Source organism: Muscardinus avellanarius, assembly GCF_963383645.1.
Source record: "Muscardinus avellanarius genome assembly, chromosome: 7".
NCBI classification, from domain to species: Eukaryota; Metazoa; Chordata; class Mammalia; order Rodentia; family Gliridae; genus Muscardinus; species Muscardinus avellanarius.
Window position 1 is genome coordinate 545,426 of NC_137793.1, and position 17,341 is coordinate 562,766.

Genomic DNA, 17,341 nt, shown 5'->3' on the forward strand with positions numbered 1-17,341 from the left:
TGAAGCAGGGTCTCACTGAGTCGCGGAGGGCCTAAGTAGCTGAGGCTGGCCGCAAACCGCGATCCTCCTCTCAGTTTCCTAAATGCTGGGATTACAAGCATGCGCCACCATAACTGGCCTAAAACTCTTTTTGAATGTTATACCAAAGTAAATGTGTGTGTGTGTGTGGGGGGGTACTGGGGTGGAACCCAGGGGCTTTCTATCTCCAGGCTACACTCCCAGACCTATTTTATACTTTATTTGGAAGCAGGTTCTCACTAACTTGCTGAGAGCCTAAGCAGCTGAGGCTGGCTTCGAACCTGTGTGCTCCTCCTGTCTCAGCCTCCCCAGTGCTGGGATGACAAGCGTGCGCCACCACACCCAGTTTAAAATAAGTCTTTTTACAGCTGACTTATTCAACTGTCTAGGCCCCAACAGCTGCATGTGGATGCTCCTACGACCCTCCCTGGTATAATGGCTCCTTCCTCGAGTCCTGTGGGATCTGCCCTATCTCCATGGTGCCTCTCTGCTAGCCGTGCCCAGGCCCACATGTGGCTTGCTGCAGCCCCGCCTGCTTTCTGTGGCCCTTTCACTGGGTCTCCCTTCCCCAGCACTGTCCAGGTCCTATCCTCCTCCCACTCTGTGCCGTCCAGTAGAGCCAAGAGCACAGCTCCGGCAGGGCGTCCAGTCCCCGCTACGCTGGAGTCAGGGCAGAGGACACCCGTGCTCACTGTGCTGATCGGGAGGCCGGCCCACCAGCTAGTGAGACTGTCACAGCAAACGGCCTCGCCCCACAGGCATCTGAAGGCCACCTACACCCCCTGCCCAATGTTTTATTCTTTATTTTGAAACAGGGTCTCACTGAGTTGCAAAGGACCTCACTAAGTAGCTGAGGCTGTCCGCAAACCGCAATCCTCCAGTCTCAGCCTCCCAAATGCTGGGATTACAAGCGTGCACCACCATGCCCGGCTTACAAGTTCTTTTTCAATGTTGGCTGGTGAGACTGTGGCCTCTCTGGCTGTGAAGCTGTGGCAAAGCCCTTCCAGGACTGGCAGCCTAGCAGCCCACTCAGGGCCAGCACCTTGCCGGCTGAGCGTGGACCACACCTTCTCTGGCTGCCTTTTCTTCACTTTTGGGGAGACTTTAATATATACATTTCATACATATAGTTCATATATATATATTTTTTTTGGGGGGGAGGTCTGGGGATGGAACCCCGGGGCATTCAGCCTCTGAGCTACACCTCCTGCCCTATCTTCTATTTATTTATTTATTTATTTATTTATTTATTTATTTATTTATTTTTTGCAGGTCTGGGGATGGAACCCAGAGGCATTTGACCTCTGAGCTACACCCCCTACCCAATTTTTTATTCTTTATTTTGAAACCAGGTCTCACTGAGTTGCAGAGGGCCTCACCAAGTAGCTGAGGCTGTCCGCGAACTGTGATCCTCTGGTCTCAGCCTCCCAAATGCTGGGATTACAAGCGTGTGCCACCACGCCCGGCTCTGCCCTATCTTTTATTCTTTATTTTAAAACAGGGTCTCACTGAGTTGCGGAGGGCCTCACCAAGTAGCTGAGGCTGTCCACGAACCGCGATCCTCTGGTCTCAGCCTCCCAAATGCTGGGATTACAAGTGTGAGCCATCACACCCAGCTAGTTCATATTTTAAAAAAATTATCCAGGACAAGCCAGGTGTGGTGGTGCACGCATGTAATCCCTGTGCTTTGGAGGCTGAGACAGAAGGATCACACAGGTTCAAAGCCAGCCTCAGCTACTTAGTGAGACCCTGCTTTCAAATAAAAATATAAAATAGGTCTGGGAGTATAGCCCAGAGGTAGAAAACCCCTCGGTTCCACCCTCAATACCTCAAAAAAAAAAAAAAGAAAAGAAAAGAAAAGAAAAAAAAATCTAAGACAGCTATCTGAATTTTAAAAATCCTTGTTCTAGCCGGGTGTGGTGGCGTATGTTTGTAATCCTTGCACTCAGGATGTGGAGACAGGAGGATCGCGCAGGTTCGAAGCCAGCCGTGCTGGCTTAAGAGACCCTGTTTCCAAATATAAAACAGTATAAAATAGGTCTGGGAGGCCGGGCGTGGTGGTGCAGGCTTGTAATCCCTGCGCTTGGGAGGTGGAGACAGGAGGATCGCGCAGGTTCGAAGCCAGCCGTGCTGGCTTTAAGAGACCCTGTTTCCAAATAAAAATATAAAATAGGTCTGGGAGTGTAACCCTAAGGTAGAAGGGCTTCCAGGAACCCCAGTACCCCCCCCCCCCCACACACACACACAAAAAAAAAAAAAAAAAAAAAAAAAGCCTAAGATCAAGAAATGAGGCCCTGTACTATGTTCACTATGAAGCCATGACAGGAATGTGTGTACTAAGTGACACAGAATGAAGACCTGAAACCAATGAAAGCCCATGACCCACTGTTTTAGTAGCAATAAGAAAAGCTAGGAGAGCCGGGCGTGGTGCTTGTAACCCCAGCATTCTAGAGGCGGAGAGACCCTGTTTCAAAATAATGAGTAAGAAATGGGGCTGGGGGTGGAGCTCAGAGGTAGAATGCCCCGGGGTTCCATCCCCAGTCAGTGCCACACACACATACACACACACACACGAATCATGCAATTTTTGTGTATGAGTGGCTTATTTCACTTAGCATAATGGCCTCCAGGTTCATCCATGTTGCTGCAGCTGCAAATAACAGAATTTCCTTCCTTTTTTTTTTGCAGGTCTGGGGATGGAACCCAGGGGCATTTGACCTCCGAGCCACCCCCCACCCCGCCCTATTTTTATTCTTTATTTTGAAACCGGGTCTCACTAAGTTGCGGAGGTCCTCACTAAGTTGCTGAGGCTGTCCGCGAACCGTGATCCTCTGGTCTCAGCCTCCCGAATGCTGGGATGACAAGCGTGCCCACCACGCCCGGCTTCCTTCCTTTTTGAAGGCTCTTTTTTCTTCTTTAGGAAGCTCCCACCTCTGGCTTCTGCAAGCAAGGCTGCCATGAGCTTGAGTTGAGTGTAAACCAGGCCTTAACATCTCCACCCACCAACTCGTCAGGACGATGTGACCCCAGACACGAGCCTCTGCCCCCCAGCTGGAGCCCCTCCACGACAGCATTAGTACCCACCCAACAGGGGCGCCCTTGTGGACTGCCAAGTGGGTGGCCGGGCAGCGCTAGGTCAGCTCTTGCCTTGCCCAGTCTGGCCGAGAACAGCAAAACACACTAATCCAAGCTCAGTGTGAGCTGGCACAGAAGTGCCTACCTGTAATCCCAGTGCTCAGGAGGCTGAGATGGGGGACCACAGGTTCGAGGACAGCCTTGGCAACTTACAACACCCTGTTTTTGGTGGTATTGGAAATTGTGCCCCATGGGGCATTCTACCTCCAAGCTATACCCCCAGCTCTATTTTATTTTTATTTTGAAACAGGGTCTCACTAAGCTGATGAAAGTCTCACTACTTGCTGAGGCTGTCCTCGAACCGATAATCCTCCTGTTTTTGCCTCCCCAGTACTAGCTAGGATCACAGGCATGAGCTACCACACCAGGCTGAGACTCTTTCAAAAACTAAAAAGAAAAAAATAGGGCTAGGGATGCAGCTTGGATATAGAATGCCATTGGGTTCAAGCCCCAGAACCCCAGGAAAACAGTCCCACAAGACACCCTGGATGGGAGCGCCAGTCTTGCTGCATTGGCACACCACAGGTTTGGAAATGCCCTAGAGATTTACTTTATTTTTTGGTGGTAATGGGGATTGAACCCAGGGTCATTCTACCTCTGAGCTCCATCCTCAGCCCAATATTTTAGTCTTTATTTTGAAACAAGTCTCACTAAGTTGCAGGGCCCCTCAGAAGTTGCTGAGACTGAGCTGGGCGTGGTGGCGCACCCTTGTAATCCCAGTACTTGGGAGGCCGAGACAGGAAGATCACATGTTTGCGGCCAGCCTCAGCTACTTAGTGAGGCCCTCTGTAACTTAGGGAGACCTTGTTTCAAAATAAAGAATAAAAAATAGGGTTCACCACACTCCCTAGTACTGCAAAAAAAAAAAAAAATTAAAAAATAAGTAAATGGCTGGGCATGGTGGCACATGCTTGTAATCCCAGCATTTAGGAGGCTGAGACAGGAGGACTGAGGTTCATAGCCAGCGTCAGCTACTATTTAGTGAGGCCCTTTGCAACTCAGTGGGACTCTTTCAAAATAAGGAATAAAAACTAGGGATGGGGGCGTAACTCGGAGGTAGAATGCCCCTGGTTTCCATCCCCAGTACCGCAAAAAATTTTAAAAAATAAAATAAAAATAAGTAAGTCATTGAGGCTGGCTGCAAATCTATGGATCCTCCTGTCTCAACGTCCCAAGTACTTGGATTACAAGCGTATGCCAGCAGCCTGGCATCTTCCTATCTTCCTTCTTTCTTTCTTCCTTTCCTTGCTATACTGGGGATGGAACCCCGGGACATTCTACTTCCAAGCTACATCCTCAGCCCTGTTTTTAAGTATTTATTTGAAACAGGGCCTCACTAAGTAGTTGAGGACAGCAATCCTCCTGTCTCAGTCTCCTGGATGCTGGGACTACAAGTGTGCGCCACCACGCCCAGCATTAAAATCAGTTCTTTAAAAGGCTTCCCAACTCCACCCAGGAAGCATCTCTTCCCTATACTCCCGAAGGCTTGGTGGTGTCCATGCTGCGCCCTTCCACAGGCTCTGTGATCTACAGCTAGTGCCGACCACAGTCCTGTGGTCTGGACCCAGGAGTTCAGCTGTAGCTGGAAGGGAAGGAAAGGAGAGGCCAGTTCCGGGTTTCTACTCTGGATGACTGGGCTGGGCCAATACGCGGAAGAAACAGTAAGCCTGGCAGGAAAAGGTGGTCTAATTTGGATATACGGGACTCAAATGGAAATGGCCAGAGGATAGCTGGATATATGGATCTCAACTAGAGATTTGGAGAATCTTGTTAGAGATGACACATGAAGCCATACAAAAATGTAACAATACTGCCTGAGGGAAAAATGATGGAGTGAAAAAGTAGATAATAAGCCAGGTGTGGGGGCACACCGCTTGGAATCCCAGTACTTGGGAGGCCGAGGCAGGAGGATCGCGGTTCGCAGCCACCCTCAGCTACTTAGTGAGGCCTTCTGCAACTGAGACCCTGTTTCAAAATAAAGAATAAAAAAAAAATCGAACTGGGGATCCATCCCCAGTAACACACACACACACACACACACACACACACACACACACACACACACACGTAGATAGTAGAGTTGCCCAGAGAACATTAATAATTTTTTGGTTGTACTGGAGGTGGAACCCAAGGGCTTTTCTACCTCCGGGCTATACTCCCAGACCTATTTTCTATTTTATTTGGAAACCGGGTCTCACTAAGTTGCTGAGAGCCTCACTAAGTACCTGAGGCTGGCTTCGAACCTGTGCGATCCTCCTCTCAGCCTCCCAAGTGCGGGGATTACAAGCGTGTGCCACCACGCTCGGCTCATTAATATTTTTTAAATGCTCAAAGTTTAAGGCAAAACGCTAGGAATTCCTCTTGTCTACCTATTCCCCTCTTTTCTGTCCCCATGCCCAAGCCATCTAATACAGCAATCAAGTCCTGTGGCCTCTGCCTTCAGAGCCATCTCAATCTATTTCCTCTTGAGTCTCCATGACTGCCAGTAGCCCCAGCCCTCACATGCTCCACTGAGGCCAGACCACAGCAAGAGCCTTCATTAACTGCATCCACTCTGGCCCACGCCAAGCCGACACCCTCCACACACCCAGCACCAGGTTGTGTAGTGTGTTTATATGTGGTGCTGGAGACCGAATCCAGGGATACTCTCCCTCTGAGCTAGACCCCCAGCCCTATTTTTTAATTCTTTATTCTGAGACAGGACCTCACTAAGTAGCTGAGGCTGGCTGCAAACCCGTGATCCTCCCGTCTCCGCTTTCCAAGGTCTGGGATTACAGGTGTGCACCACTACTACACCTGGCTCAGAATAATTTCTAAAATAAATCAGATCAGCTGGGCAAGATGGCACACACCTATAATCCTGCACTCCGGAGGCTGAGCCAGGAGCATAGAAGGCTTGAAACCGGCCTCAGTAACTTAGCTGACCCTCAGCCACCGAGGGAGACCCTGTTTCGAAACGAAAGTGACTAGGGCTGGAAGCGTGGCTCGCGGCGGAGGGCCCTGCCACACAGCACCACACGCCCACCGCACCTGTGGCCGCCCGCTGCCGCCTCCCATCGCGTGCCGGCCCGCTCACCCGCCGCACGCCAGCACCTCTGGCACACCGCTGACGCTGCTCCTGCCTCTGAGACTTCAGACTGCTGGCCCTTTCTCACTCAGGTGCTCTCCTAAGACTTCAGCTGACTGGCCTCTTGTCCTCCCGGCCCAAATTAAGTAAGAGCACATCCTGGTATCACATTCCTGTTTTAATTTTTGCTTAGCATTGTAGTATTCTGGTCTCTTTCCCCATGCAAGTGGAGTTTTTAAGTCGTCTGGTCTGCTGCTGTTCTCTAGTGCCTGGAATATGCTCTGGCTCACAGCAGGTGCTTACTATTTGTTGCATGAGTGGAATGTGGTGGTGCACGCTTGCAATCCCAGTACTCAGGAGGCTGAGACAGGAGGATCTCAGGTGAGAGGCCAGTCTCAGCAATTTAGCAAAGCAACTTAGTGAGACCCTGTTTCAAATTAAAGAGAAAAAAAAAAAAGGCTAAAGGTGTAGCTCAGAGGTAGAGTGCCCCTGGGTTCGCTCTCCTGTCTGTCTGTCACACACACACACACACACACACACGCGCGCACACACAGTTGTCGCCTGGATTAATAAGGGACAGTAGAGTGGAGAGAGAGAGAGAAAAGGCAGAAAGCTGAAAGGAAAATGAGAAGAGGGCAGAAGCTCAGAGAAGACTCAGGTCTTAAGGAGGAAGTCAATGATGAGTAAGAAGCCACTGGATGTGGCAAGCCCACCCCGGGGTGTCCTTTCGAAGGGCACGTTCAGAAGGGGGAGGCAGCCCACAACAGGCTAAAGAGCTCATGGCATGCTGGGGCATGCTTATAAGCCCACCATCAGGAGGCTGAGACAGGAGGACTGCGGTTCGCAGACAGCCTCAGCTGCTTAGTGAGGCCCTCTGCAATTCAGTGAGACTCTGCTTCAAAATAGAGAATAAAAAATATTGCTGGAGGTATAGACGTAGAATGTCCCTGGATTCCATCCCCAGTAAAAAAAAAAAAAAAAAAAAAAAAAAAAAAAAAAAAAAAAGAATAAACTGTAGATTGGAGGTAGAATGTCCCTGGGTTCCATGCCCAGTACTGCAAAACAAACAAATAAATAAATAAATGAGTGAATGGCAAATTCTGGTGGAAAGGGCAGAGGGAGGAAGAACAGGGTGTACTATTCTTAGAGCAAAAAACCACAAAGGACTTGCAGTGTAGGTGACAGTAACTCATGTCTTCAAGCTGAAGGACCCAGAGGGAAAGGATACTGGAGTAAGCAAAATGGTGCAGGACGGCGTCTCAGAGGCATATAGAAACCGGATCCTAGGCCCATCTAGTTGTCTTTTATAAAAACTATCCTATGTGACAGTACAATACCTGTTTTATGTTCAAAAAATGTACTTCATGAAGTCATTTACTTGCATTCTTCTTACACGAATTTGGCCTACAAAGCCATTATTATCTTTTACCCCTTCATTAGCTCCTAGAAGGTCTATGACTGGGGCGTTGGCCGCAGCTCAGAGGACAGAGCGAGGGGAAGGGGTGGTCAGCTCAGAGGACAGAGCGAGGGGAAGGGGTAGTCAGCTCAGAGGACAGAGCGAGGGGAAGGGGTGGTCAGCTCAGAGGACAGAGCAAGGGAAGGGGTGGTCAGCTCAGAGGACAGAGCGAGGGGAAGGGGTGGTCAGCTCAGAGGACAGAGCGAGGGGAAGGGGTAGTCAGCTCAGAGGACAGAGCGAGGGGAAGGGGTGGTCAGCTCAGAGGACAGAGCGAGGGAAGGGGTGGTCAGCTCAGAGTACAGAGCGAGGGAAGGGGTGGTCACCTCAGAGGACAGAGCGAGGGGAGGGGTGGTCAGCTCAGAGGACAGAGCAAGGGAAGGGGTGGTCAGCTCAGAGGACAGAGCGAGGGGAAGGGGTGGTCAGCTCAGAGGACAGAGCGAGGGAAGGGGTGGTTAGCTCAGAGGACAGAGCGAGGGGAGGGGTGGTCAGCTCAGAGGACAGAGCGAGGGGAAGGGGTGGTCAGCTCAGAGGACAGAGCGAGGGGAGGGGTGGTCAGCTCAGAGGACAGAGCGAGGGAAGGGGTGGTCAGCTCAGAGGACAGAGCGAGGGGAGGGGTGGTCAGCTCAGAGGACAGAGCGAGGGGAGGGGTGGTCAGCTCAGAGGACAGAGCGAGGGAAGGGGTGGTCAGCTCAGAGGACAGAGCGAGGGAAGGGGTGGTCAGCTCAGAGGACAGAGCGAGGGAAGGGGTGGTCAGCTCAGAGGACAGAGCGAGGGGAGGGGTGGTCAGCTCAGAGGACAGAGCGAGGGGAGGGGTGGTCACCACAGCGACAGCATGAGCCAGGCAGAGGGGAGCCAGACCATCCGCACTACTGTGCAGCTTTTCTCAGTTTGAAACCATTTACAGATGAAAGATTAAAAAAGAAATCGCACACACTGAAAACCAAGTATGGAAGCAACTTCTGAGATGGACAGCTGATAGGCAATGTCAAACTTCTTGGTCAACACAGCACTTGGGGCAAGCGGCTCTCTGCCGGACTGCAAAGTCTAACATTTGATGAAGGAACTGGGAATAAACCGATCCAGCATTTTATTGTAGAATGTTCAGTTACTGGAAAGATTCTCATTTATAAAATGCTTACATGAAGTATGTGGATAATTCCTTCACCCAGCATTTCTAATAAGAAATGTATTTTTATAATACATTTATATATGATATATAAATATATTACATATACTTATATATGTATATATTATGTAAAATATACTTATATATAATATATAATTTATAATATATAATATTTATAATCCTCTACTCAGGATGCTGAGGCAGGAGGGTGGCAGGTTCAAGGGCAGGCAGCACTAGACAATTCAGCAAGATTGTTTCAAAATAAGTAGTAAGCTGGGCATGATAGCAAACACTTCTAAGAGGTTGAGACAGGAGGATCTCAGGTTCAAAACCAGCCTCAGCAACTTTGGTGAGGCCCTCTGCACCTGCATCTTAGTGAGACCCTGTTTCCAAATAAGAAAGAAAATTGGGCTGGGGATGTAGCTCAGAGGTAGAATTCCCTGGAGTTGAATCCTCAGTGCCACCAAAATAAATAAATTAATTAATTAATAATTTTTAGTAAAAATGGCTGGGGGTATAGCACCGAGGGAGAATGCCCCTGGGTTCAATCTCTAACATTAGTCACACACACAGGTGTATGTACAAAAGTAAGTCAATGCTGTCATTAGAATACTACTATTTGTTTTTTTCAAGAGCACAGAGAATATGATGGAATCCTAGTAGGATCAATCCTTAAAAATTAAGACAAGCTGGGAGTGGTGGCGCATGCTTGTAATCCCAGTAAGCATTTGGGAGGCTGAGACGGGGAAGAGCAGATTTGCAGCAGGCCTCCACCACTTAGTTGACTGTTTCAAAACAAAGGAATAGGGCTGTGGGTGTAGCTTAGAGGTAGAATGCCGCTGAGTTCCATCCCCAGTAACACACACACACACACCACCACCACCACCACCACCACCACCACCACCACCACCACCACCACCACCAAACACACCCAGGCAGAAAAGCCTCAAGCACCATTCCTGAATCTTCTCTAACAGCAAGCCACTAGTGAGTGAGCCCTTGCTGGGGCGAGGGGACATCCTAAGGAGAAAAACAAAAACATAACAGCCTAATGTGAAAGCAAAATCTTACTAGTACTATTTGATACCCCCCTTTTTTTTGTGGTGAGGGTGGACCCAGGGGCTTTTCTACCTCTGGGCTACACTCCCAGACCTATTTTATACTTTATTTGGAAACAGGGTCTCACTAAGTTGCTGAGAGCCTCACTCAGTAGCTGAGGCTGGCTTTGAACCCGTGCGATCCTCCTGTCTCAGCCTCCCAAGCGCTGGGATGACAAGTGTGTGCCACCACGCCCGGCCTATCTGATCCCTTTCGAGTTATATGAAAGGTCTGATTAGGTAACTATGACAGCCTAAGTATTATAGCATACTTGAAAAAAAGGAAAGGACTAATATATTCTTTTCATAAGGAATAGTAATGAGATCAAATTCACATATAGAGTTGTCAAAAGTAACAATAAGCTGGTCACTATGGTATATGCCTGTAATCCTTACTCAGGAGGCTGAGGCAGGAAGATCCCAAGTTCGAAGCCAGCCTGCACCACTTGGCGAGACCCTACCTCAAAATAAAAAATAAAAGGGCTGGGGATGTAGCTCAGTAGTAGAGCATGCCTAGGTTCAATCCCCAGTACCACAAAGCAAACAACAAAGTAACTAAGGGATCCCTCCTCCTTTCCAAGTCTTTATACAAAGCCTTGTTCTCTAATCAAAAATCTTACACTGAGGCCGCTCACACTCGGAAATAAGAAACCATTCAAATGGAAGACACTGCTGTTTTTTCAGTGATACTTATCTTCTGGACCCCAGTCCAAGGCCAACTAGCTCAGCTACAATCACTAGGAGCCTGAAAAAGGTCTCTTCTCTCAGAGAAGACACAGAAATACACTACTCGACCTAAAGTTTAAACTCTCGAAGGACATGGGTCAGGCTAATGTGGTAAGACACCACTCCCGATAGGACACATCTGATCAGGCTCCACACACAAAGGAATTACTCACAAGGCAGAAGCAAGCCCCAAACATTCTAAATTAATGTCTCTCCAAAAAGTGGGTGTGAAGCTGAGCATGGTGGCACATGTTTGTAATCCCAGTACATGGGATTACATACATACGTATATGGGAGGATCATGGATTCAAATGCAGCCTCAGTAAGTTAGTGAGGCCCTTTGCAACTCAGTCAGGTGCTGTTCCCAAGTAAGAAAATTGGACTGGGGGTGTAGCTCAGAGGTAGAACGCCTCTGTGTTCAATCCCCAGTGCCACAAAAAATAGGGTATGCACCCAATTTCTCTACAGTGATTGGGAGGGATGACAGAGGTTCTATTCTCCCCCCCCCAAATTTTTTTTTCGTGTATGTGATACTGGTGATGGAACCCAGAGGCCTTCTACCTCCAGGCTCTACCCTCAACCTACTTTGTATTTTTTAAATTTGGAAACAGGGTCTCACTAAGTTGTTGAGAGCCTAAGTAACCCAGGCTGGTTTCAAACCTGCACAATCCTCCTGTCTCAGCCTCCCAAGTATTGGGATTACAAGTTTGCACCACCACACCCAGCCTCTCTTCTACGGGACACTCAAGGCAACTACTTGTGTATAAAACTATGGCTTTATGAGCTTTCATTATTTCCTTCAATTGGAATGACTGTCACTATTCTTTTTTTTTTTTTTTTTTTTTTTTTGCGGTACTGGGGATGGAACCCACGGGTATTCTACCTCCCAACTACATCCCCAGCCCTACTTTTTAGTCTTTATTTTGAAACAAGGTCTGAGTTGCAAAGGGCCTCACTAAGTAGCTGAGGCTGTCTGCGAACCATGACCCTTCTGTCTCAGCCTCCTGAATGCTGGGATGACAAAGGTGCCCACCATGCCCAGTTGACTGTCACTATTCTTAAGACATTCCTTAAAGCAAGCATTGTGGACGTGCCTGATAGCTAGCACCCACTGTGACCTCAGTACTTGGGAGGTTGAGACAGGAGGGCTGCAGGTTTGCAGGCAGCCTCAGCAACTTAGGCTCTCTGCATCTTAGTGAGACCCTGTTACAAAATAAATAGTAATAATAGAGGCCTGGGATGTAGCTCAAAAAAGTCACTGGTAAAGGTGGTTCATGTAGCTAAGCGATGTGGCCTTGACGAGGCTAGACGCCCGAGTAAAGCACCAACAAGCTGAGTATCAGCTCCTCAAAGAAACAGACCAGAGCCGAAGACACAGGTCTCTGAGCCCTAGCTAAGGGTGCACAGTCTACTTGGCAAGATGCACTATGTGACTCAAGTAACACATGCTAAAAATAAACAGACAATGCATTTCCTCAAGGGTCTGGGAGGAGGTTCTGACTGCTGTGGGCAGGGTGAAGGCGGAGGAAGGCGAGAGCTGGCTGGCACGATGGCATGCTCCCGAAAGGTTGGGGAGGGTCCTGCAGGCAGCCTCTCGGTTTAGAAACATCTTCACATCCATACTCGTTGGACTCTACCAGAACCCTTTTAAGAAGCCCAATACAGCCCCCATGTGCAGACAAGAGTGAGGATGAGAACTGACAGGAAAGCAGTGAGGCCTGGGCTTGAACCCAAGCGTTGTCTTCTCCCCAACAGCAGAGGCTGGTGTGGGAGGGCATGAGAAAGTAACCATGTCAGGGACCTGCGGTGAACATGGGGTGGACGCGGCTGGCACCAAGGCCAACCCAAAGACACTGACCTCGACTCCTTCAAGCAATTAGCACTTAGAGGTAGGGAGAACAAGACCAAAGCCCAGAGACTTAATAGCTGGGGAAAAGTACTCTAATAGTCTGGATGGGAGCAAAAGGCTTGAATTAAAAACACAATGAAGCCAAGCTTGGGGACGCGCAGTTTCAATCCCAGCACTCAGGAGGCTGAGGCTGGAGGACTGTGGTTCGTGGCCGGCCTCAGCTACTTAGTGAGGCCCTTTGCAACTCAGTGAGACCCTGTTTCAAAAAAAAAAAAAGGAAGGGCTGAGGGTATAGCTAAGAGGTAGAATGCCCCTGGGTTCCACCCCCAGTACCACAAAAACCAGAAACTAAAGTCACAATGAACAAACTAGTGTAGTATCATCGAAACTTTGCACTTCCAAGGAGACCATAACAACAAAAATCCAAAACACATATCTCTCTTTTAAAATCAGTTTCAGAAAGAAAAGACTCTTTTTTTTTTTGGGGGGGGGGGTACCGGGGATGGAACCCAGAGGCATTCTACCTCTGAGCCACACCCCCTGCCCTATTTTTCTTTTTCGGTGGTACTGGGGGTGGAACCCAGAGGCTTCCTACCTCCGGGCTATACTCCCAGACCTTTTTTATATTTTATTTGGAAACAGGCTCTCACTCAGTAGCTGAGGCTGGCTTCGAACCCGTGCGATCCTCCTGTCTCAGCCTCCCAAGCGCGGGGATGACAAGCGTGCCCACCACGCCCGGCTCCTATTTTGTATTCTTTATTTTGCAACGGGCTCACTGAGCTGCAGAGGCCTCACTAAGCAGCTGAGGCTGTCTGCGAACCGCGATCCTCCGGCCTCAGCCTCCCGAGTGCGGGGATGACCAGCGCGCCCACCGCGCCCGGCTAGGAAGAAGACATTACAAGACACTTCTAGCCAATTAACTGCAGCAACATCCACTGCGCCCCGCACTAGCATCAGCAGGGGCTTTTCTTCTTCTGCAGTACCGGGGACTGAACACCGCGCTTCTCCCGAGCGGCCCCCACCCGCTCGTCCTTCTTCATTCTGAACAGGCCTCCCTGGGCTGGAGGCCTCCCGGGCGCCAGGCTGGCCGCGAACCCGGGCCTCGCGGCCGGGCCTACTCACCGCGGCGGGCCGCGCGGGCTCGGGGTCGGGCGCGGCGGGCGGCGGGCGCTGCTTGCCGGCGCGCTTGGCCTTGGCCTGCACGCAGCGCTGGTGCAGCGCGAAGGTGTGCTGGCGCTCGAGCTCCAGGCGCTCGGGCGACACGGCCTCGTAGCGCGCCTCGCAGGCGCTGTGGTGGCGGCGGCACAGCTCGATGCGCCGGCGGAGGCGCTCCATGACGGCGCTGTGCCGCGGCAGCGCGAACTCCGCCATGGGGCAGGGGCGCAGCACCATGGGCCGCGGCCGGCGGGGCCGGGCCTCGCAGCCGCCCGCCGCCCGCCCGGCCCGACCCCGCCTCAGGCCGCGGCCTGGCCCCGCCGCCCCGGCCCCATTGTTTTCCGCGCCGCCGCCGCCGCCATCTTAAGGCTGTTTTCAGAGCGCTCAGAAAAGGGCGGGGCCTCGGCCGGCGACCTCGCGCGTCACTGACGGGCAAGCGCCGCGGCCAATCGGAGGCGCCGCGCCGCGCCCGGGGGCGGGGCGAGCGCCGGCCGCGCGCCGGCTTCCGAGCGGCATTTAAAAGGCGCTCGGGCGCCGGCCGGCAGCTCCCGGGCGGGCCTCGTCCGGGCCGCGGCGGGCGCTCGCACGGCAGGGCAGGTCCTTCCGGCCGCGGGCGACCGACTCCGCCGGCGCGGCCCGCCTGGCAGGACGGGCTTCTCCATTTTCTTCCACCTTTTTGAACTCGGCCCGATAAAACTCAGGGAGTCACGATATTTCAACATTAGCCCGTTTTTCTGATCTCATGGCTGACATCCAGTCCCAGAATTGAGTCTCCTCCTGCACCATCGCAGTCATCGGGACCGTCAATTCCCACTTAAGAGAAGGCCGAACAGGATTCATCTCACACACACACACACACACACACACACACACACACACACACACACACACACCCAGACCGTCACACACACACACACACACCCAGACCGTCACACACACACACACACACACACACACCCAGACCGTCTCACACACACACACACACACACACCCCAGACCGTCACACACACACACACACACACACACACACACACACACACACCCAGACCGTCTCACACACACACACACACAACCTAGATGCGAAGAGGATGTGAATCGGCGTCAGGCTCCACTATTGGAGACTGGAACTTCAAAGGATTATCTCTATCAACAGGGAGTCTGGACTGCAAATCCCAGTACTTAGGAGGCTGAGACAAGAGGATCGAGGCTAGCCTCAGCTATTTAGTGAGGCCTCCACAACAGAGCCTGTTTCAAAATAAAGAATAAAGAATAAAAGGCCAGGTGTGTGGTGGTGCATTTGTGAGTCTGAGACTGGAGAATTGTGTCCCCAGACAACCTCAGCTACTTAGTGAGGCCCTGTTTCAAAATAAAGAATAAAAAATAGGGCCGGGGATGTAGCTGGGAGGCAGAACAAACTGTCGAAATGAGTCGGTCAACAACAAAAAGGCCAAGAGAAAGCCAGGCGGAGGCTGAGACCAGAGGACGGTGTTTCGCAGACAGCTTCAGCTACTTAGTGAGGGCCTCGCCAACTTAGAACCAGTTTCAAAATAAAGAGCAAATATAGGCTGAGGTTGAATACCCCAGGGTTCCATCACCAGACCCCCCGGGGGGGAGCAAGGAAGCCATTCAGGCTCCAGAACTGTGACTAGTGGGCAGGGAGTAAAGGGGCGGTGGTGGAAGGGAGCAGGAAGGTTGGTACTGAAGACTATTGTGTGGGGCCAAAACTAGGTACAGTTAATTGGCACACTAACTGCAAAACAGGCTTACACATAAGGTGGCAGGAAACCGCACACTGGAGGACACCATTAGCAGCTCAAACATTATTATTTTGCATCACTAGAGATTGAACGAAAGCCTCAAGCAACCTACCACGGACCTGCAGCCTTCCCAGAAAATGTTTAAAGACAATTAGTACCTATGAGCACTATATCTTTTGTGTACTTCTCTTCAGTAAGTAATTAAAAGCTTATTAAGTACATTAAAATACTCTTGGCATGCCGGGCATGGTGGCGCACGCTTGTAATCCCCGCACTTGGGAAGCTGAGACAGAGGATCGCACAGCTTCAAAGCCAGCCTCAGCTACTTAGGCTCTCAGCAACTAGTGAGACCCTGTTTCAAAATAAAATGTAAAATAGATCTGGGAGTATAGCCCGGAGTAGAAAGCCCCTGGGTTCCACCCCGAGTACCACAAAAAAAAAAAAAAAAAACCTCTTGGCATAACTGTAGAAAATATCCCTGAAATATGGAGAATGGTTAACAAAGATTATTTTCTCTTCAAAATTTAAAGACGCTGGGCGTGGTGGCGCACGCTTGTAATCCCCGCGCTTGGGAGGCAGAGACAGGAGGATCCTGCAGGTTCAAAGCCAGCCGTGTGCACTGGTTTAAGAGACCCTGTTTCCAAATAAAAAGTATAAAAATAGGTCCAGGAGTGTAGCCGGGAGGCAGAAGGGTTTCCAGGAACCCCAGTACCACTAAAAAATAAAATAAAATAAAATAAATTTAAAGAAGATCCCCTCTAAGTTTGAAAGATCATCTAATTACCAGTAGCATCCCCTCCTCTGAGCTGCTATCCCTCATTAAGCAGAAACTACCGAGCCCCAGTTGGGCAGGAAGAAGCGAGAGGCAAATAAGTACAAGACTGAACCAACCCATGTGGTAAGAAATCATTGCACGGCTCATACAACTGCCACCTCTCAGCACACTCGTTCAGTGGCTAATGAGGGGAGACGGGCCTACTGTTGACAGTAAAACACACAAGGAAAGTCGTCATGCAGTTCAGGCAACAGCAGACACGTGACACGGCTTTAATGTGACACCATTGAGTATAACATGAGGTTGAAAAGTGAAAGGTCGTGTGTGGGTAAGCGTGGAGGAGGGCATCTGATGGAGTGTGGCATTTCTAGCAACGGGGCAAGTAACAGGCACGGGCAGTCTGAATGAAGTGCCTGCCTGCTTGAGAGAAGGGAACCGCTGGGCATCAGGAGGGCGTCAGACATTCAACCAGGAGGCTAAATTTAAACAAAAGCTCAAGGGAAAAAAGGAAAAGGAATTGGTTTGGTTTTGAAGAAATTTTGCTAAACAACTTTGGAAAAAAGGCAAGGAATGCTAAGGATTAAATAAGCCTTCTGCTGCTCAGCTGGAGAAGGGAGCAGGCGGTAAGCAATGTCAATGATTCCCACACTTGCTCAAGGAGAAACCTGCAGGCATGTTTTCAAGTCTTGCTAAGTAACTGTTTATTTGCACTCAGTACATTTGGGAAAGTCGGCTACATAGCTCAGGTCACTGTGACCAAAATCAACAGAAGAGGAGAATAAAGCACGGGACAGCAGGAACAACGCAGCCCGCCGCAAGGGAAGCTGAGTGAACCGTCAGGGAAGGAAGAGAAAAGAAAGACAGTCTTCATCTTCTCCCAACAGGCTTCCTCGTCAACGTATTCCCACGGAACACTAAGGCGTGTTTCCATCTTCAGGGCAAGAACAGCATCAGGACAAAGAGCGAGCTGAAACAACATGTTTCTGAATACGTTTCCGTGAGGCGTAGTAACGTCAGTGCACTGTACAGTGATGGGGGAGTCTGAGAGCACCCACCTGCATTCCACAGGAAAATAAAAGCCTAAACTCACTTTGAAAATCATTCTTCAAGACACATTAAAAAAACGGAACAGGATGCTTTATTGTGTAAATTTAAGATGCAACTGTTAAAATGGACTGCA

General features: G+C 50.2%; 1 protein-coding gene across 3 annotated transcripts in view; it reads right to left on the minus strand.

The window, feature by feature from the left end:
• The window catches only part of MAML1 (mastermind like transcriptional coactivator 1), a gene marked incomplete at both ends in the record, with an annotated part of 28,037 nt that extends 14,171 nt beyond the window's left edge, over window positions 1-13,866 (minus strand). Inside the window, one exon of one of the 3 annotated variants that reach the window (XM_080698191.1) lies at window positions 13,597-13,866. In XM_080698191.1, coding sequence (XP_080554317.1) covers window positions 13,597-13,866 — 270 coding nt within the window. Of the gene's footprint in view, window positions 1-13,521 lie in introns of all 3 variants that reach the window. The other 2 variants (XM_080698190.1, XM_080698189.1) reach the window with 2 other exon arrangements.
• Between the last annotated feature and the right edge of the window lie 3,475 nt (window positions 13,867-17,341).